This window comes from Periplaneta americana, chromosome 7, assembly GCF_040183065.1.
Source record: "Periplaneta americana isolate PAMFEO1 chromosome 7, P.americana_PAMFEO1_priV1, whole genome shotgun sequence".
Classification (NCBI taxonomy): domain Eukaryota; kingdom Metazoa; phylum Arthropoda; class Insecta; order Blattodea; family Blattidae; genus Periplaneta; species Periplaneta americana.
Window position 1 is genome coordinate 121897779 of NC_091123.1, and position 22602 is coordinate 121920380.

General features: G+C 36.1%; 1 protein-coding gene across 2 annotated transcripts in view; it reads left to right on the top strand.

The window, feature by feature from the left end:
• The window catches only part of LOC138703414 (medium-chain acyl-CoA ligase ACSF2, mitochondrial-like), a 107532-nt gene that overhangs the window by 54146 nt on the left and 30784 nt on the right, over window positions 1-22602 (top strand). For both annotated transcript variants that reach the window (XM_069831252.1, XM_069831253.1), the window contains exon 3: window positions 11715-11843. In XM_069831252.1, coding sequence (XP_069687353.1) covers window positions 11715-11843 — 129 coding nt within the window. The remainder of the gene's footprint in view (window positions 1-11714; window positions 11844-22602) is intronic.

The window sequence follows — 22602 nt, forward strand, 5'->3', positions numbered from 1 at the left end:
GTAAATTCATTATTGTAATTATAGTTTCCCTTTTGTGTTTAACTGATTGAATGACAAAATATTACCGCATGTGAACACAAGGGAGACTCAATTGATGTACTATTTTCATTGTAAGTAAAACATTTTTTATAAAAGTCTTTATAAAGATTACATGCTGAATTTGAAATACAAATCCAGAAAAGTTGGTGCAAAATAGTTAGAAAGAAACTGGACATAAAACGTAAGACAAACGAGCGAGGAAGTTCAGACGGTAACGTTTAAAATTTGCAAACGAGAGGTCTCAGGTTCGATGTGGGGACTAATACGGTCGAGGTTTTTTCAGTGGTTTCCTGGATTGAATGTAACTAATTTTCAGTTAAGTAAACGCGAATGCCAAATTGGACACCAATTACCACGAAAATAATTGATAGTACAACAAGTCTACTCAATAGTAAACCTAAAACTATGAGCTGTCGCGATATGACCTAGAAGTTAAAGAAACTATAAATTATAACAAAGATAAAAACGTAATACATTACGAGTAAATTTATTCCCCACAAAATGACGTGAAACGTTAAAAGTTGAGACTTGCATGATGATTTACCTACAGAACATTAACCTCCATTGTACTCATATATTACTATTGTATTCTATTGTATTTATTAACATTCCATGGTATTCATACATTGCTTCACAGCTAGAATATGTAACAAGTCAAAAAACTTAATACTATTATAAAGTCTTAATTTATAGTCACAGTCTAGATGAAATATATACAGAAGAGATTTACAATATAGTCTACTGGTACAACACAAAATTTTAGTATCAATTTCATGAAGCGTTATTGAATGTCATGACTTCACCTACAGAAAGAAGTCGTGAGAAATTAGGTACTTCTTTAATTTGGCCCTAAATAATCTTATGTTTTGAGTTTCATTTTTTATATCGATAGGGAGGCTATTAAAAATTTTACTAACATATAACGCATTCCTTTTTGATAGCACGATAGACTTTCCGATGGAGTATGAAAGTCATTTTTTGACGTGTATTTATGCTATGAACTATTGAATTAGTTACAAAGTTTTCACGATTACATAAGAGGAAGATTATTAATGAAATGATATACTAACATGCCATGGGCATTATTTGTAGTTTTTTTAAAATAGTCCTACAAGATTCCCTAGATTTGGCACCTACTATTATTCTAATTACTCTTTTTTGTAACAGGAATATACTGTTACTATCTGTGGAATTTCCCCAGAATATTATTCCAAAACTCATTACCGAGTGAAAGTATGCAAAGTATATTGTTTTTAAGGCATTGATATTTACTATCTTTTGCATAGATCTAATAGCAAAACATGCTGAATGTAGTTTGGGGGTAATTTCTTTAATATGATTTTTCCAATTTAACACATCGATTTTTAAGCCAAGAAATTTGGTTGTTATTTCTAATACGGATCTATTGTTAATTATTACGCTAGAAATTTGCGAGGTTGAATTTGAACAGGAATGAATATCCTTAGAAATTAATGAATTCATAGAAATATTTTTTCAAGCGGAGTATAACATACAGTAATATAAATATTAAAGTAATAAATATGTTACTTCCACAATAATAATAATAATAATAATAATAATAATAATAATAATATTTTTACTAATGGCGGATACTTTAATGTTCACCATTCATCCATATGCAGCCAGTAATGTAGATCGGTTTTTTTAAACTGGTTATTTTACAACGCTTTATCAACTGCTATGGTTACCTAGCGTCTAAATGAGATGAAGGTAATAATGCCGGCGAAATGAGTCCAGGATCCAGCGCCGAAAGTAACCAGCATTTGCTTTTAATGGGTTGAGGAAGCACTCCGAAAAAAAAAAAAAACCCTCAACCGGCTAACTTGTCCCAACCAGGATTTAAACCCGGGTCCGCTCGTTTCACGGTCAGGTATGCTATCCGTTACTTCACAGCGGTAGACTGTAGATCAATTTTCTGACAGAGTTGTTGCCCAGGGTGCGCCATACGAGGCTGATCTACATTACTACACTACGAGAAGAAATTATGCAGGTTTGTTGGGATACAACAGGGGAACAAGAGCTACCGGAAAAAATGTTACCCGGACCACGGACTTCCACAACATTGTCATAAATCTATGGTACGCCGGAGGTCGAACCCGTTTCCACAGGATTAATCCAGCGCTCTAGCCACTAGACCACCGTTGCTAAATAATAATAATAATAATAATAATAATAATAATAATAATAATAATAATAATGTGTTCAGAACATGGGAGGAGTGACAGTAGGAGAAGAACAATAAAGTGTGTAAGATTTGTGCTGATATGGCGTTGTTAGCAGAAGAGGAGATGATACTAAGGAATATGTTACTGGAGCAAATGACAGCTGTGAGCACTATGGAATGAAGATAAATGCCAACAAGACGAAGACCATGGTCATAGGAAGAAAAGTAAAGAAGGTAAACTTGCGAATTCTAAATGAGGCAGTAGAGCATGTGGACAGCTTCAAATACATGGGGTGTACTATAAGGAGCAGCTCATGCTGCCAAGAAGTCAAAATGAGAATAGCAATGGCAAAGGAAGCTTTTAACAGAAAAAAGAAGCATCTTCTGCGGACCTCTGGGGAAAGAACAAAGGAAGAGACTAGTAAAGGGCTTTGTGTGGAGTGTAGTATTGTATGGGGCAGAAACATGGACATTACGACGAAGTGAAGAGAAGCGACTAGAAGCATTTGAAATGTGGATATGGAGAAGAATGGAACTTGTGAAATGGACAGACTGAATAAGAAATGAAGCTGTGTTGGAAGAGTGGGTGAAGAAAGAATGATGCTGAAACTAATCAAAAAGAAATTGGTTGGGTCACTGGATGAAAAGAAACTGTCTACTGAAGGATGCATTGGAATGAATGGTGAATGGAAGAAGATGTCCTATATCAGTGGTCGTCAGCACTCGCTGAAATGTGCAAAGGGTAAGCGGAGCCGTCCCGTGTGCCCCGTCGTGCAGCAGGAAGAGGTAGAGAGCATACCCGCTAGCAGCTACGAGTGCACCATGGTGCACTGTGTTCTCCGCGGGTAAGAGAAGCTAGACCCATGGTGCTCTGTGCTGACGACCCCTGTCCTTTATGAATGCTTCCTATTCAAAACTACATTCCCGCTGAAAATTATTCTTTTTTTTTTTTTTCTAATTTTCTCGCCAAAGAAATCTTCAGTGTCGCGTGCTATAGAAAACCCCAAAAGCCTAAACCAACTTAACCTAATCTGTTAGAGAATCGTATATGCAAGGCATAGCGCGAGTGTACACTGGCGTGAAACTTTCGTAATGTCACCAAAGTTATGTCGGTATAAGTGAGGAGAGAGCTCTGAACACTTGAAGGTCTATAAACGAAATACGAGGAAGTAACTCAGCACTTCTTTAACTTACGTAATTATAACCCTATCTCACTTTGCATAATTATCACCTTATCTCACTCTGGATAATTATCACCCTATCCCACTCTGCATAATTATCTTCCTATCTCACTCTGCACAATTATCTCCCTATCTCACTCTGCATAATTATCACCTTATCTGATTCTGCATAATTATCACCCTATCCCACTCTGCATAATTACCTTCCCATCTCACTCTGCACAATTATCTCTCTACCTCACTCTGCATAATTATCTCCCTATCTCACTCTGCATACCTAATTATCACCTTATCTCACTCTGCATAATTATCATCCTATCTCACTCTGCATAATTATCATCCTATCTCACTCTGCATAATTATCATCCTATCTCACTCTGCATAATTATCTCCCTGTCTCACTCTGCACAATTATCTCTCTATCTGACTTTGCATATTTATATCCGTATCTCACGCTGCATAATTATCAACCTTACTCCACTCCAGATAAATATCTCCTTATCTCGCTCTAGATAAATATTTCCGTGGCTCAGTCACAATCATTAAATATCTCCATATCTCACTCTAGATAAATATATATGTATCTCACTTAGAATAATACATGAACACAGAATGTAAAGCAAAGAATATTAGGGCCTATAGACTTTCACGATACTGTAGACAATCTTCATCAAACTTAATAAGTTATAATAAACATAGGTCTAAGGAAATAATACTTACGGAGCCATGAGACCTTCAGTGTCACTGCTACAGCGGGTGCTCCATGTGGTGAACAACCATTTGTACACAGAGTTCAGTCCTTCGTCACAGAAAAGCACGTCAATTCCTATTGCCGCTAATCTACGTACTGACGAGGATTCACAATTCACTGATGTAATTCTCAAAGTCACCGATTCACTTGAATGCACTAAATACTTTAAATGCCCCCAAAGCTACATATAAGCACAGATCACTGTTGAATGTTGCACAACTACAAACTGAATGACAGGCAACTACAATTCGATTGATGCATAGATGTATAAGCATGCGGTGCTCCAATAGCGTTTCCAACAACCTAAATGTACCTTTCAGTAGACGCGAGATGCTAGAGAGTCAAATGGCATACTCTACCTCTATCGTAAAAGTAAATGCATGTCGAACGTTTTGTCCTTCATATTCGATGTACTGTAGCGTTCTTTACTACACCGTTAGATAAAAAAAATCGTTTGTAACTTTGAGAACATTGCTTTGGACCTATGTTTGTTTTTAAATGGTTTATTTTACGACTTTATCAACTGCTATGGTTATCTAGCATTGAGTGAAATGCAGGTGATAATGCCGGCGAAATGAGTCCAGGGTCCAAAGCCGAAAGTTACCCAGCATTTGCTCTTAATGAGTTGACAGAAGACTCCGGAAAAAAACCTCAACCTGGTAACGTGTCCCAAACAGAATTTGAACCCCGCCCCACTCCTTTCACAGTCAGGCATGCTGATTGATTTTCAGCCGATAAATTAGTATTAAACTGTAAAAAAGTAACATAATCCAACTTAAATCCTGCCCAAATAGAATCTCGCAAATTTCAAGAACAATAATTATTAAAAAGAGGTACAAATAGAAACAACAGCAATCAAATTTCTCAGCTTACAAATCGATATGTTAAATTGGAAAAATCATATTAAAGAAATTACCCCCAAACTAAATGTAGCATGTTTTGCTATTAAATCTATTCAAAAGATAGTAAACTATCAATACCTTAAAAACAGTATACAGTACTTTGGCTACTTCCACTCGGTAATGAGTTTTGGAATAATATTCTTGGGAAATTCCACAGATAGTAACAGTATATTCCGACTACAAAAAAAGAGTAATTACAATAATAGTAGGTGCCAAATATAGGGAATCATGTAGGACTATTTAAAAAAAACTATAAAAAATGTTCATGGCTTATCAGTATATTTTTTTCATTAATAGTCTTCCTCGTATGTAATCGTGAACATTTTGTAACTAATTCAACAGTTAATTTCATAAATAAGCGTAAAAAGTGACTTTCATACTCCATCGGTAAGTCCATCGTGCTATCAAAAAAGAGTGGGTTATATGTCAGTAGAAATATTTTAACAACCTCGGTTTGGATATAAAAAAATCCAACTCAAACATAAGATTATTTAGGGCCAAATAAAAGAAGTACCTAATTTCTCACACCTTTTATTCTGTAGGTCAATTTATGACATTCAACAACGCTTCATGAATATTTCTGTCTTGTATTAAGTGTCGATACTAACTCCTTGTGTTATACTAGTATAATGTAAAACTCTTCTGTATACAGAGTGTAAGGAGTATACGTGCCGTCCTTTTCACAGTCGTCGTGGACGATCTACAGCAGAGGTCTCCAAAAAGCGTATAGTCTTTCGTGTTCTCGATGCTGCCCGGCGAACACAGTGTGCTGTAAGGCTAGAGAAGGGGAAGAGACTCGTACCTCAACAGATGGGAGCGATCAGTGGGGGATCGCGGCAACGGTGTGCTTATGTTTACAAATAATAACATCAAAATAATAAGAAATATCATAAGTTTGTATATTATTTTCATATATATATATATATATATATATATATATGAAGCTGGAGTCCCGTCTGTTGCTATTGACACAAGCCATTGCAAATTAAACCTCTTCTGTTCTATGGTGCCTTTCAGTGCCTGGAAAAGATCTTCTCCAGTTGTATTTTGTAATTACATCTAGAAGACATTCAGACACAGTAAAATGTTCATTAACTCCTCGGATGAAAATGGATAGGTGAGCTTTGTCATTTCTATCTGTGCTTTCGTCCAATCCAAGTGAGTAAGCTACAAACTGGTTAATTGTGGTTTCGACTTCAGATTCAATTACATTTACAATCTTGAAATTCCTTCTCTGAACTGTAATTGGAAACAATTTAATTTTCTTAAACTTTGACTTTGTTCTGGACACAGTATTTTAGTAACCTCCTGTATGCACGATTTTACAAATGATGCTTTTGTAAAGGGCTTCATTGATTTACCAATATTCCAAGCTAGAACATAGCTAGCAAGAAGCTTTTATTGTTTGAAGACTGAGAACACGTGTGTGATTTGTGTTTGTACTTCCTTATTTTACATTTATCAAAATATTAAATATTACCTAAAATTAAACGAAAAACTATATGTTTGTCATGCGGAACTAAGTGTAAACGTTCTATAATATACTGATTATTATGTATAACCAACAGTTATACAGATAGCCCCAAAATAAATTATTTTCACATGTCCAACATGCCTGTAATTGTATTATACTCTTTATAAAGAGTTAGTAGTATCGCCGCATGTTGAATTTTAACACACCCTTAAAATTTTTCGAACAAATTAAGCATTTCACATTCTCCCCACTAACACATAAATATTTCTCTTCCCTTTCATCCTTGAATGTACTACGGCCATGATTAGAAGACATTGTGAAACGGTGGAACACTCCGACCAACACAATGATAATGGCAGTCCGCCACTGCTCTTCGTTTGCGCATAAACATTGAGTACAGTACAGGTGGAGATGGGTAGGCGGAGCGCGCTCATTACGTACTGGCTTCGGTTCCGTTCAGGGGCTTACTTGTGAGTACGCTTTTGGAGACGTCTGATCTACAGGATCAAAAAATGTCCATACAACATAAGGTCAAAACTTGATAGTTTTCCCAGAAAAAAAATTCTTTTCTATTTCATTTGCGTTATAGGCCTACTGCTCATATCGTTAGTTAAATTACGAAAACAGTTACATTAGTAGGTATATCTAGCAAATAGTTAATATTAGTTTAAATAAATATTTGTGTGTTCTATTAAGTTTTCGTGAAATTAAATAAAAATGCATGTTTAAATTTGTTAATATTCTGGAGTGAGAGACGTGGCAACGTGTTCAGCAGGAAGTACTCTGCACAGATGCAAGTACGAGTCAGCTGAGTTCAAGCTCCCTGTTCATAGGTATACTGCCGAGCGGATGACAGTTCAGTACAGGGTATTCAATAAACAACTTACAACGTCATTCACAGTTTAGGAATATCATATTTTATTAATTTATGGAGAAAGTCGTCAGAATTCAAGTGAGACAAGAAGGATGTACCGTCAACGTTTTCCTCAAAGAAGGTTACCTAATCCGCGAACTTTTGTAGCAGTTTCTCAACGATTTTTAGAAACTAAGAGTCTCTTACCCCGTTTTGAAAATCACGTAACCAGAAATTTGTTTAAAAATGATACTGCTTTACGGAAGCGGGAGAGATTAAAATTTTGCATTAGAAAGAAGTTCGTGTGATTTTGTGAGAAAACCATTATTGTTTATTTTTTAGACATACAATAAGAAATGGAGCAATATTGTTACATAAAATGTAAATTTACCATAATGTTCTATTAATGAGATTGAAAGTTTATATTTGCTGCTCGTTTTATGTAAATAACAATATTATCATGGTCCGCTCCTGTATTGGAACAGAGCATCTGTACCGGTATGTCTGTACCCGCTTGAGTTGTACTGTGTACTTATAAACCCACTCCTCCCTATCCAGCAACGTTGCAAAACGTCTAATATTGTAAACTTTAATAATTAGTTACATATTGCAATTAGAAGAAAATTGTAAGGACATTTCTTTCTTCCTTATAACATGAATAATCATCAGTTAAAATAATGGCACTTTGACATGTTCCATTTTCTAGCTGTGAAGCAATGTACGAATAGCTGCCGGCTGGGTGGCGCAAGCGGTAGAGGCACGAAATGTCTCTATCGCTTGGTCCGAAGAGTTGTGGGTTCGAGTCCCGCCTCGGGCATGGGTGTTGTGTTCGTGTTAGTTTAAGAAAAAAATGAAAACTGTGAAACAAAGAAAGGAACAAAAAAAATGCCATGGAATGTAAATAAATACAATGCAATACAATACAAACGTTACTCCACAGCTACATGTTTACTAGAAGCTTTCTGTTTATTTGTATTGGCTAATTTTACGTGCCGCTAGCCTATAACACTTTTTAGATAATGCGTATATTAAAATAACTTGAATTTCAAGTGTATACGTCCCTATGTTCTATTCAGGTTTAAGGAGACTAAAAATTACTTTTCTTAGAGTCTCTTGGTTTTTCAACATCAGCGAAACAAGTACGTACTGTTCAAATTTTTGCCGTGAATATGTGTTTAAAATCAGACCGACACATGGAATACCGGGACGGAAACATCAATGTAAAGTTTGTAGAGCGATTCATTCCAACAGTCGACCTGGTTGGCAAGTTGGTATAGCGCTGGCCTTCTATGCCCAAGGTTGCGGGTTCGATCCCGGGCCAGGTCGATGGCATTTAAGTGTGCTTAAATGCGACAGGCTCATGTCAGTAGATTTACTGGCATGTAAAAGAACTCCTGCGGGACAAAATTCCGGCACATCCGGCGACGCTGATATAACCTCTGCAGTTGCGAGCGTCGTTAAATAAAACATAACATTTTTCATTCCAACATTATAACTTCGTGACTAATAACACAATTGAAATACTGAAATACACGTGGTCTCGTTCGATCAGATATACAACTACGATGCACTCATGAATTTGAGTTGACAACGCGCATGCGCGAGGTGCGGGTAGAATCCCGCGGCGACTGGTGGCTATTGTGAGCGTGGGCGAAAATTTCTTGGCAGTATATCTCGCAACTCTGATGTCCTAGAGCGCTGATTTTGGTGTTAAACGAAAGATTTCGTCTAGATCTGTTAGATTTAGGCCACAAATATTTCCGTAAAACCCACAAGACCATGTCCCCAACAAAGCCACACCCCGATTTTCTTGACAGGTTAGAAATTATATGCTTTCCTCTCAGCGACAATCTAAATGAACTACATCTTCCTCTTCAAACCGTGCGTCGATAACGCTGTTTAATAATTCAGAACGATCACGACAGCGAGATATATTAATTTTAACTGTTGGAATGGAATGGAATGAAATAGAATGGAATTGAATTTTCGGGAGAGGTACTATGACCCAGCACTGCGACCTTTTACGATCTATTGCGCTAACATTCAAGCTAGGCGCATTCACAAACCCACACCGGTTGCCTACATGAAAGTTCGTTTCGTACCCAGGTTTCGAGCAGGCAACTCCCTTCGTCCCTACGCCAGCCCCCTTTGTACGTGCCGAGCAGGTGTTCAGGGAATGCTATGGAATGATGACGAAGTGGTGAAATGTTTGTTGGAATGATGTATATGCCTAATATAAGGAAACGGGAGAACCCCGTAAAAACTCAACAACGACCTTATCCGCTAAAAGTATCACTATAGATTTTTCAACAAAAAATCGCAGGCCTGGCCGGGGCTCGAACTCCGGGCCGCCCGAGTGAGAGACTGAAGGTCTAACCACTACAATTCAATATAGGCTACAATAATAATTATATTATGTTACTCATTTCTTTATTTCGTTACCTATAGACTAACAGAATTTCGTTTACTTCGATTGTAATGTTCCTTTCTTTATGAGATCTTTACGAATATACTGTTACTATTAGAGCGAAGAATACGTCTATTATACTCCTAAGTCTTACTTACTTACAAATGGTTTTTAAGGAACCCGGAGGTTCATTACCGCCCTCACATAAGCCCGCCATCGGTTCCTATCCTGAGAAAGATTAATCCAGTCTCTGTCATTATATCCCACCTCCCTAAAATCCATTTTAACATTATCCTCCCATCTATGTCTCGGCCTCCCCAAAGGTATTTTTCCCCTCAGATCTTTCAACTAACACTCTATACACATTTCTGGATTCACCCATACGTGCTACATGATCTGTCCATCTCAAATGTCTGGATATAATGTTCCTAATTATGTTAGGTGAAGAATACAATGTGTGCAGTTCTGCATTGTGTAATTTTCTCCTTTCACCTCTAACTTCATCCCTCTCAGCCCCAAATATTTGACTAAGCACCTTATTCTCTAACACCCTTAACCTCTGTTCCTCTCTCAAAGTGAAAGTCCTAGTTTCACAACCATACAGATCAACCGGTAATATAATTGTTTTATAAATTCCATCTTTCATTTTTTAAAGCAGACTGGATGACTAAAGCTTCTCAGCGTTTAATTTCTCTAAACTGTTATTTATATTTGTTAGGGCCTACTGTTGCTCCAAGATATTTGAATTTTCCACCTTTTCAAATGATAAATTTTAAATTTTTATATTATTTCATACTATGTTCTGGTCACGAGACATAATGATACTTCATTTTTTCGGTATTTACTTCCATACCTATATTCTTAATTACTTCAAGCAAAATTCCTGTGTTTTCCCTAATCGTTTGTGGATTTTCTTTAACATATTAACGTCATCTGCACTAACAACCAGTTGATGTAACCGAAATCCTCTCTATTTTCCTGGAATTTCCTAGTGGCATATTCTAGCCAAGTTAAAAAGGAAAGGTGACAGTGCATCTCCTTCATTTAGCACGCAGTGAATTGGAAAAGCTTCAGACAGAAACTGGTATATACAAAAAATCTTATCAATAGTCGATCTATTACGTCTAAAACCACACTGATGATCCTCAATAATTTCATTCACATATGGAGTTAATCTTCTCGAAAGAATATTGGACAAAATTTTGTACGACGTCAATAAAACTGATATTCCTCGGAAGTTACTACAGTTAGTATGTTCCCCCCTTCTTAAATTTAGGTACAATTATGGACTCCTTCCATTGTTCTTGTACAATTTCCTTTTCCCAAATGATAAGTACAAGGTTATAAATTTCACTAGATAATGCATTTCCACTCTTTTGTATTAATTCTGCTGGAATTTGATCGATATCTGGAGACTTGCACTTTTTCAGCTTTTTTATCGCAATTTCGACTTCAGAAAGTGTGGTTTGAGACTCAGAAGTTTGTATTTGAATATCGTTGCAATCATTTCTATTTGCCTATGTACATTTAGTAGTTGTCCAAAATAGTTTTTCTATCTGTTCAGGATGGAATAAGAGTCTAAAAGAAGTCACCATTCTCATCTTTGACTGCGTTTAACCTTGCCTGATATTCTTTCTTAAATTCCTTTATGCTCTTATATAAATATCTAAAGTTTTTATTCTTACTATTTGTTGCTATCTCATTCAGTTTTTCCTTCGAGTAATCCCTTTTTTGGTTCCTAAGTGTACGATTTGCTTCACATATCTCATTGAAATAATTATCTCTATTCGTCTAGACTGGATTCTATAAGAATTTCAGTTTTACCTGTTTCATTCTTTCTACTATCACGCAACAATCTTCATCAAACCACGGTCATATAATATTACAATAAACAAATAAAATCAATTATCTTCCTTTTTCAGGGTGACAGACTTGCAGCAGGCCTAATCGGAATGGGGCTGAAGCCTGGAGATCGAGTTGCAATTTGGGGACCAAACACAAGTCAATGGTATTTGACATTCGTCGCAGCAGCACGTGCTGGATTCATCATTGTTAGTATTCTGTGCTATACTTTTTAAGTATGAATATAATTTACTTAGCTTGTAACATGCCTCAAAATTAAGTTAATAATTATATCAATAGGCCTGTAATGTTGTTTCAAATTTACTATTCGTTCACCAATCAGTACTCTAGCATGCATAAATAGTGTACCTGCTGAATAATAATGCCAAAGGCTAAAGGTTCTCAGGCACATATTTTTGCAGCGGAATTTGGTGAGGCACTGAAGATGTGATTTACTGTGCATTGTAATTGTACGGATCTTGAAGGAAAGGAGGAAACTCAAACCCACGAATAATTCTATGGTAATTCTTCTGCAGATAACAATGATATGTAAAAATATATCTTTGTGATCTCTGTAGCTTACATTTACTTTTAGAGCTGTCCAGATTTATTTACGTGCACCTTGTTATTCCCGCAATCGATCGCAGAATCAATTCAATGCCCTCGTACTAGCTCACGTCTCCGACCTATGTATTATGCTGCAGCCAACTTGTAATCTGTCCCCAATATTACAAGCCTAATTATCAGACTCCGAAAACGTAAGCAAACACAAATATTGCAATATAAATAAAATTAACTAAAACAGGCTACTATAAACATGCAATATTATACTCTTGTATATCTGTCACTGACGAATGTTTTATGCAGTGCATATAATATACACAGAAGTCAGTTGACAAATAGGAAACATTACTAATTGTAAAACTGAAATAATTATTGTACAAAGTACATAATGAGGTGCTCCCTCCAAGATGTCTCTAATCTGGGTCACCTTATTATTGGCCCTGTTAGGTTGGCAGTACATATTCACATTCCGAGCTGCTAGAATTCCCACTTTTGATCTCCTTATCAGTTTTCCTAAATTAGTTTCTGTGGAATACCTAAAATGAATACAGTACATTAATTTTAAGTAGGCCATGGTAAGGTAAACAACAACACTACAGTTAGTTTAGGTAGAATATTGAAATCTGCATGTTTTCACCCCTACAAACTACAGCATTTACACACAATGCAAGAAGAGAATCCATTCAAGAAGTGAACATATTGCAACTGGATCACACAACGTTTGTGTAATGATCGATCCTTCCTTCAGGCATGTTCTGGTCTGTGACGAATGCTTATTCTTTCTGGATGGACACACTCATACTGTGCTCCAACCACGAGAAAGTGTCTGGGGAATGAAACGGAGCGGGGTAATGCTGTGAATGAATGTTGATGTCATAAGATGTCATAAGGTCACACACGTGGGTGCTCGTATCTCTATTGGCTCGCTCTCACAGCACAAACAATAACATTGTTACACACATATTTATACTATCCTAGTTACAAAATTAGATCAGTGTTAATCTCCTGGTCTTTTAATCCCTCCATATAGGAAATATAAGCTGGAGAGCGCATGGTTTTTAAACTGACGTTATAACGATAATATATCAATCTACTTCGCTCCAATAGATGACGCAATAGTAAGCACATTCCTTTCACGGTTGATCTCCTGGTTGGAGAACAGTACATAAAATGTATGATATTGGTCCAGAGAAAACCAAAGATGAAAGCGTGAAGGTAACAACTCTGGTACTCCAAACGTTATGGTGTTGTGTGGAATACTAGGTGATATGGTTGTGGGACCATATTACTTTGATGGAAATGTAAAGCAACACACATATATGGGGACCACGACACATTATGCTCTAACAGTTCGCCAGGAACTAAATGAGATGTTAAGGTGTGCACTGGGTTGGACAAAGTGGACCTCAGTCATGGCCTCCACGGTCACCAGACCTCACACCTCTTGATTTCTTTTTTTGGGGATTTGTGAAACAGCACTTTTTTCAGACAGAGCCTACAACTATAGATGACCTGAAACAAAGGATCACCCATGTTATCCAGCACCTGCAACACTTTCAAACGTGACAAAAGAATGTCAGGATCGAGTGAGGCACTATCTTCAAGTAAATGGAGCACATTTTGAACATATGCAGTAGTGAACATACTGCATGCAATTGTATTTCTAATTAGAGTAATGTTTCCCATTTGCCAACTGACTTCTGTGTCACACGGTATTTTTCTAAATCGGCACCAGTTCACAAAATACTGAATGACCCCGGGGATCTTTGAAATTAATGTAAATTTCTCACACTTTACAGAACGAATTGAATAAGTTTCTACGTATAAAATTCATGTACAGAAAATTATAGGCCTGACATAGCATGAACTATTAGTAATTTCTATGTCTCATTTACCCATAATTGTTTTCAAAAAAATTTTTCATTTCTATTGTAATGATAACTAGAAAGTTCGTATCGTAATTCCGATGTTGAACTTGGACTGTAACGCAACCAAAAGCGTAGCAGTATGAGACGTCAACATTTAACGAAGAATAATCCGGGAAAAAATAAACGTATTACACACTCCTGTTTACATAATTATTTAATAACAGATGAGTTTACTTTTTAGGAATCATGCATAATATTAACATTACGTAAATAATACAGGGACATAATTTTATTTTTACTTCAATTTTTACTGTACCTGAGTTTTTGAATGTACTTCACTCCCACCCCTTCTACTAATGAAGTTTCAACAACTGTCCTCCACACAGAATGAAGGCCGCATATAGTAAACAGCACTGAATTAGTGAGTAGCCTATAGTACATTCCAGAAATATGTTCGCGTTTTCCAGTGACGAAAGAACTTTCAATATTGAATCATATTTTCGCACAGGTACTGTCCGTTTGCCTACGTCGCATCCCGATTTCCCCCACCTGCTTCTGCTGCGCCCCCTGTAAAAGCTGGACTGTCTTAGCTCTTTTCTGAAAACATTAATTTCTGTTAGGAATTGGACGTTTACATAATATTATACAACTGTTTAAAATAACTTAAATAAAAGGGCCTCGTTAAGTAATTAACTCCCTTTTTTACGATCCTGCGGCATAACCACTTGGACGGACAGTAGATAGCATGTCTGAGTAATTTTATCTGTGCGGGTCGGCAGAAATGAATATTGAATTTACAGTACGTAAGGTACTCTTTTATAGAATAGGTACAGAATTATTTCAACATGAGTTACTAGTACGAAAGACGAAACTGGCAATTGGAGTTAGATGCAATAGTCTATAGTGCGATAATATGCACAAAAGAACTGAAGCCTGTATCGAAATGAACGGCCACCATTTTCAAAAATGTGTTTATATATTCATATTATGATTATTTTTCAATTTAATTTCTTTCTCTATATTGTACGCTAATGTGCTGTACAAAGTATAATATACACTGCATAATGAATACGTTCGCATGGATAACTCAGTTCGTGAGTAAAAACACTTATTCTTAATACAGTACTGTATTTTGATTAAACAAAAACCTAATGAAAATTATCGAACTCAAAATCGCGATATTTCCTAGTTTACGTAAATGGATGGACTACTTTTCTTCTCTCCTATACCTAGTAGAGTGATTTGTTTGTGTTTTACGCCATCATCGAACTACAATCGTGGAAGGGGGTAGAAAACTGTGTTTCCGGTTCTCTAAAGGTATAGCCAGATTAATATTAAAAATGTTAGTAAAAATAAAATGATGTCCCTGTATAATAATAACAGAATAGCTCACTTTGTTCAGAACCTAAAATATTAATATAAATTAACAATATTCTTCAAATTACTCACGACTGTACACAACTCCACAGAATGATACTGTGTGTTGTTTATGTGAACTGCGTATCGTCTGTAGCGAGCGGGAGCAGGGCGAGGCGCGGTGACATCTATACTTCTCGCTATACTCAACTGAAAACTACTCTTTTAGTACGAACTTCCTACCTATGGGGACAACTCCCTGGTTCACTGAAGCGTGACCTGTTGACTTGCAACTACCTCTCCATACGAATCTATATGTTCGATGTACAGGACTCTACTGATGATGATGATGATGATGATGATGATGATGATGATGATACCAGCCCGCTGCTGGCCTCACGTCCACATGCCAAAGCAGAGATGGACGATCATCCAACCAGAATGGAGGTATCGTGTGGTTAGCACGATGATCCCCTCCCAGCCGTTACAGCTGGCTTTCATAACCGGATTTCGCTACCTATCGTAGCTCCCCAAATGCATCACGATGCTGGATGGGCACCGGTCCCATACACTGGCCGAAATTTCATGAGAGAATTTCTTCCCCCATGCCTCTAATGATTATTTTACGGTTTAATATAGTTTGAAGATCAACGAAACGAGATTGTGAGTCAGTAATTCTTTGGGCGTACAGAAATACCAGGAGCCAATTATCACGTCGATGTTAACGGATTTTATAAATATGAAATCAAAATAAGTACAATGACATTCATAGCAAAAGGATCTGTTAGAGAGAGAATATTATGCGTATTACTGCAATTCATTTCAATCAATAGTCGAAGTAGGCTATGTGAATTTTAATATTGTTAAATTTGGAGAAGGATGAACTGAAAGAAAAGAAAAGATAAAGTCCGAAACACCGTTATAAAAAAAATCTGTATTATTTAAAGAAGGTAATTTCTTAATGTAAGAAGAAGACTAAGATTTCTGGGCATTTAAATAGGATATCAGAGTATATGAAAGAGAAATATAGATTGGGAAGTAGAAGATAATAGAAACGAAAAGGAGAAATAGATGGATACGTTTAAGCTAAATATTAACTGCCGTGATCTGAGAGTCAAAGATGCCGCTGTTAAAAACATGGGATGTGAAACACTGCAATTATCAAGTATACAAACTACAGCACATAGCCTACAGGTACTAACAATCATCATAGCCTACTGGAAATTATTGCTTAAATTTATTCAACTTTTGAAGTAAAATATCGAGCGTCTGCCAGTTAGGGTGACAGAAAACATCCGAAACTGGTCTGTGTTCTCGGCTTAGACAAGGTCGGCTGCCGCAAGTCATGCTAGCTGATAACCGGTTTCATACGCAGTTGAGTACAGTATTGTGTATATACAGAGTGACTCACGAGGATTTACCGTCAAGAGCTTATTTCCGAAGACATTCTGAGCAAAAAAAAATGTCATATAAACATTTGTCCTAATCTCAATATTTTCAAAGTTACATTAAATTTGAAATAAGTTACTAAATACTTTTTTCTTTAGTTTTAAGGTTAAAAAAATATTACAAATAGAGAATGAACTATTCAGAAGTGTCAGTTCTTTAATTGGCTAATGTTCTGAAGCTAAAAAGGTGTTGTTAATAATTGCTTTGTACAGATTTTATTTATTTTTTTTTCAATTTTTAACTAAAAATGACATCATTCTTATGTACTTATCACAAAAATTGTTACAAATCATACGACTTTAGGAACTTGCTTCATTACAGTTTAATTCTGCATTCTAATGCACAGCCTTAAAGAATTTACAGGAGTGGCGTGATTTGTAACAATTGTTGTGATAAGTGCGTAAGAAAATGTAATTTTGTAATTAAAAATAAAAAAACTGTACAAAGCAACTATAGAATTAACACATTTTTAGCTTCAGAATACTAGCTAATTAAAGAAATGATAGCCTACTCCTGAATAGTTCATTCTTTATAGGTAATATTCTTTTACCCCTAAAACTCAAGAATAATGGTATTTTATAAACAACTTCAAATTAGTGTAATTCTGAAAATATTGAGATTAGGACAAATGTTTACATGATTTTTTTTTTTGCTCAGAATGTCTTTGGAAATAAGCTCCGTAAGGAACGGTAAATCCTCGTGAATCACCCTGTAGATGAGCTTAAGAGGACACTAAGGTGAAATAATGGTAACAAATTAAGAAAATCGACTTAAAAATTTATTGCGACTCTCTATTTAGACAGAGCTCAAAAATCTAATTAATTTATTTTTAATACCATTAAGTACGAGAAAAATTCGTACCGGCACCGGGAATCGAACCCAGGACCTCTCAGCTGTGCGCGCTGAGTGCTCTCTAACCAACTGAGCTATGCCGGGACCCGATTCACGACGCCGGCCGAACTCCTCTCGTAGTGTCATGTTACGGCCTTACTGCCTGCATTTAAGACGATACACGTCATATATATACACAGGAGCGCATATTAAATGACTTTATGGCCATATTCAACAACAGTTTCTTAAAACTGTTAACATCATATATGTATCGAATATGAATGAGGTCTCGCTGAGAGGTCCTGGGTTCGATTCCCGGTGCCGGTACGAATTTTTCTCGTACTTAACGGTATTAAAAACAAACTGACTAGTCATACTAGTCGTGTAATATGTAATGAGGTGGGCGAGACCTCATTCATATTCGATACATATATGATGTTAACAGTTTTAAGAAACTGTTGTTGAATATGGCCATAAAGTCATTTAATATGCGCTCCTGTATATATATGACGTGTATCGTCTTAAATGCAGGCAGTAAGGCCGTAACATGACACTACGAGAGGAGTTCGGCCGGCGTCGTGAATCGGGTCCCGGCATAGCTCAGTTGGTTAGAGAGCACTCAGCGCGCACAGCTCAGAGGTCCTGGGTTCGATTCCCGGTGCCGGTACGAATTTTTCTCGTACTTAATGGTATTAAAAACAAACTGACTAGTCATACTAGTCGTGTAATATGTAATGAGGTGGCGAGACCTCATTCATATTCGATACATAATTAATTTATGTTCCCATGATTATTTTGAAGCTTTTGAGCTAATATGAACCAAAAATTGCGAAATTGTGATGCAAGGAGTCTTTTAGTGACTCCAACATAAAATATATTTAAAAAATATTATTTCAAAACTATTAGGCCTAATGGTACCAAATTTTGTACAGATGATACTACTGTAGGGATGTTTATGTAGTTTAAAATTCATAAATTTTTTATGAAAATTGTAAAAGATTTAAAACTCACATAAATGTCCTCTTAAGCAATATTTTCAAGTATCTGTGACAACTGTGACTGTGACATTAAAATATCTGTGACTTTTATCGGTGATTTTGTCACACCGATAAAAATTATCATGAAATATTAACGTACAGTGACATATAGATACGATTTCTTCATACATGCCACAGATCAGTGATTTATATGGGAAAATCCAACAAATAAATTACGTACATGCACCATTAACAAATAAATACTTATCAATTGAGCAATAAGGTGACAAAAGTTATGCTCAACTGGTTCATAGATAAATAAGAGAAGTACAGGTAATAAAGTTATTACTAGACTTCGTTGAATTGCCACACGCAGCATGCTATCAGGTTGCCGATGTACGGTAGTATAGAGAAGGTGGGCGACCGCCCGGTCTCGTAGTATAAGCAGTTCGTGTTAAGAGTTGTGACCGGTCCAAATAGACAGGCTATAGCTAATGTATACCTATGTAAGCACTTGTTTTTGCATTACTGTGGTTGGAATAGTCAAAGCTTAACATTTGTTCAGTGCAGACAAGAATTCAATCAAACATACTACAATGAGAGTGTTGCTGTTCCAAATAAATGCTCCTGGAATACCCTTACCCCCGCAGCCATTCTTGACCCGTTGGGGAACGTGGTTGGATGCTGTTAATTATTATGCAGAACATTACGGCAAAATAATGGAGGTAATTGATGCATTGGATAGCACAGACAGTTCCGCTGTTGCAGCTGTAAAATCATTGCCTTCTGAACAGCTATTGGAAGATATTTTGGTCATTGATTCTAATTTTACAATCGTGTCTAAAGTATCATCCTGTTAGAATCGTCTAAACTACAACACTCAGAAGCCCTTAATGTAGTGGATAAAGTATCAGAAACCGTTATTCAAAATAACAATTCACTAATTTCAGAAAAAATGAAATATAAGTTGAGAAACATTATTGCTAAAAATTGTGCCTATTCACAAATTCGCATTATAAATTATGTACTTACTATCTATCGGGTCACGACAAGACATCTGAAGTTGTTGTACTAAAAAGTAGTGACTTTTCGTTCTTCAAATATGTACGTATTACATCGTGTGATGATGAACGTACATTTTCCCAAAATAAAAACTGTTTAAGTGACCATCGGGGGAGGTTACTTTGCAGTCGATCAAAATGTACGCAATTCTTCACTGCAATGCACATATTCAAGGATGATGTGAGTATCTTACATTAAATTTTAAGAGTTAATATATCTCACTATAAAATAATTGTGTATTTACATGTTTAGACATTTCCTACTTAAATGGTCATTCATTATATTTCTTGAATGCAGGATACAGGTTTTATTGTAACCGCAGCATACTGCTCAGTGTTTACATTAGACGCATACTCCATTCTTTGCACGCCCCTTGTCAAACAGTCTATACCGCGTGCGCAGTAAACCTTGCGATCTCGTGGCAATTCCACGAAGTCTAGTTATTACAAATAATGTTGTAGGCTACTTATTTAAACTCATTTTTAATTAAAATATAACTGGACAAATATTGTTATTATGTAAAAATTAAGTGGAAAGTACATATAAGTTAATATAAATCCACAGTTATATGAAATTTTAAAGATCTCAGGTAATACATAAAGTATTTAGAAAAATATAATAAACAGACAGTAACTACAAAAGCAAAATATCAGACTCATGATTATATTATTATTATTATAATGTAGTTAATAACTTTGCAACAAATCATCACTTTGAAAAAAATATATATAGCGAACAAAATATCACGAACAAGTAATTACTGTCTGATTGCTGTTATTGCATTATGAGCATGAGCGAACTCACAGCGTAGAGAAGAAAGTTGTGAGAAGGTCAGAGAGTCACAATTCTAAGAGCAGCCTACTGAATAACACTCTTCGATCACATGTGATACAAACATCAGTCACAGAGTATTGAATATTCAATACCGGTACTCTTTCTACTACGGAACAGATTTCGATAGCGATATTTTGTCACAGATATTTCGTATCATCAGTCATAGGTTTATAAATGACAACCACGTACCTGTGACAAAATACCGGTTTGTGAAATATCGGCCATCTCTAATTGTGTATGGTACTAGCACAGTCTAGTATATACAGTCACGAAGCTTGAATTGTGAGGGTGCTAGGAACAATAGACTGTGCCGGTATTATTTCGCATTATCTGTAATGAGGCGATATTAGCGATCCTAGTGGTTAGCAACTATCTATGGATGCATATTTACTACGTATTAAGCTTCGTGACTGTATGTACTAGACTGTGGTACTAGTTTAACACATTTTCGCGATGTGAGTGGTTCACTGTGTAATATGGTGAGAACTCGATGTAATTAAAAAAAAAAAAGAATATCCATTTACGACAATTATGTAAAAATAAAACCTTCTTGCATATCCTGCAAGCGGAAATTTCGTTGTAATTATCCCGTTCCATCATCACAACCAATTTTTAAGTTGAAGAAAAAAGCGCAAACTCATGGCATTCTTGGGGACAAGATAAGGCCCAATCCTGCTTTAATTGAGGAAAAACTTGAAGTAGGGTACCAATTATCACGCAGTTTCCCGCAATCTTCTCAACTGGAATGACACATGTTTAAGAACAGAGGGTGAACACTTTGATTGATGTAATGATGAACATAAGTTTATTATTTTAATAAGTTATTAAAGTACGTCAATAAAGTGAGATACTAAAGCAATAACTATCATCAGATCGGCGCAGCGCTTTGCCGATGGCACAACAAATCAACCACCCGTTAAAATTTACACTTGTCGCATTTCCTACAATATTACGACAAAATATTTGGCACAAAGCATTGTATCGCATGTTTAAACCCATTCCATAAACGAGTTCCAGTTATCACTCGCCGATTTGTGCTGACATCTGAATCAAACTGTCATAAGAGAAATAATAAGCATTCATTAAAACTCCAGTTAACGTATTTAAGCAGAGATCTGTAAGAGGATAAGAGATGTACAGCGGTGTCAAGAGGAGAGTTGAGGCAGCCAATGTTCTTGAAGAAATGATTATATGCTTATCATAGGTCTAGGTCGCGTGAAATGATTTCATAAACTACAAACTGACACAAATAGGCATATTACATCACTATGGAAAGGGTTATGTTTACATACAGACACGTACTACAAGGTCATGGACTTTTTCCATTGATCTAACCCAGGGATGTCAAAGCGCCTGCAATGCGTGCTCATACTACAAGGAATACAATTTCAACAAGGTTCATTTTTAACTAGATAAAGTACAATAATCGCTCTTAAGGAAATGTTGTGCGGGTTCTTGAGAGCACGTTTTGGCATCACTGATCTAACCCTTCCGGCTGCACTATGACCTTGAGGTTTACGAGGGGTATTTCCTTGGGGTAAAGACGGCAGCAAGAATGATATCTCTACTGCAAGCTATATAGTAGACTACTGACTGTAAAGGTGGGAGTCCTAACCTCCCGTTACGCGGGATATCCTGAACCAACAGGAAGCGCGTGTACTTTGAGGGATGAGCTATATACAGTGATGGCCAGCACTGATTCAATGGATAAAGGGAAGTCAACTTATTAAAACTGTATCCATATTAATTTATAGATTTGTCTGAGAAGTGTAAGTGCATTATAAGAATGCCACTTTTAATTTTAATGCTCATTTTTCACAAGTTTACTTTTTTATTCAAAATGAATATTTTCTCAACTTTTTTTTTTATAGAAAAGTGAAATTTTCAGATATGTTTATTTAGTAGACTTACAGGTACTGAAACGATGTTTTCTTCAATCCAATATATCGTAAATACGTAATATTGAAGATAGTGTATTACAAATTTTGAAAATACTCGCATAGAAAATGTTTGTAAGGAAATGAATT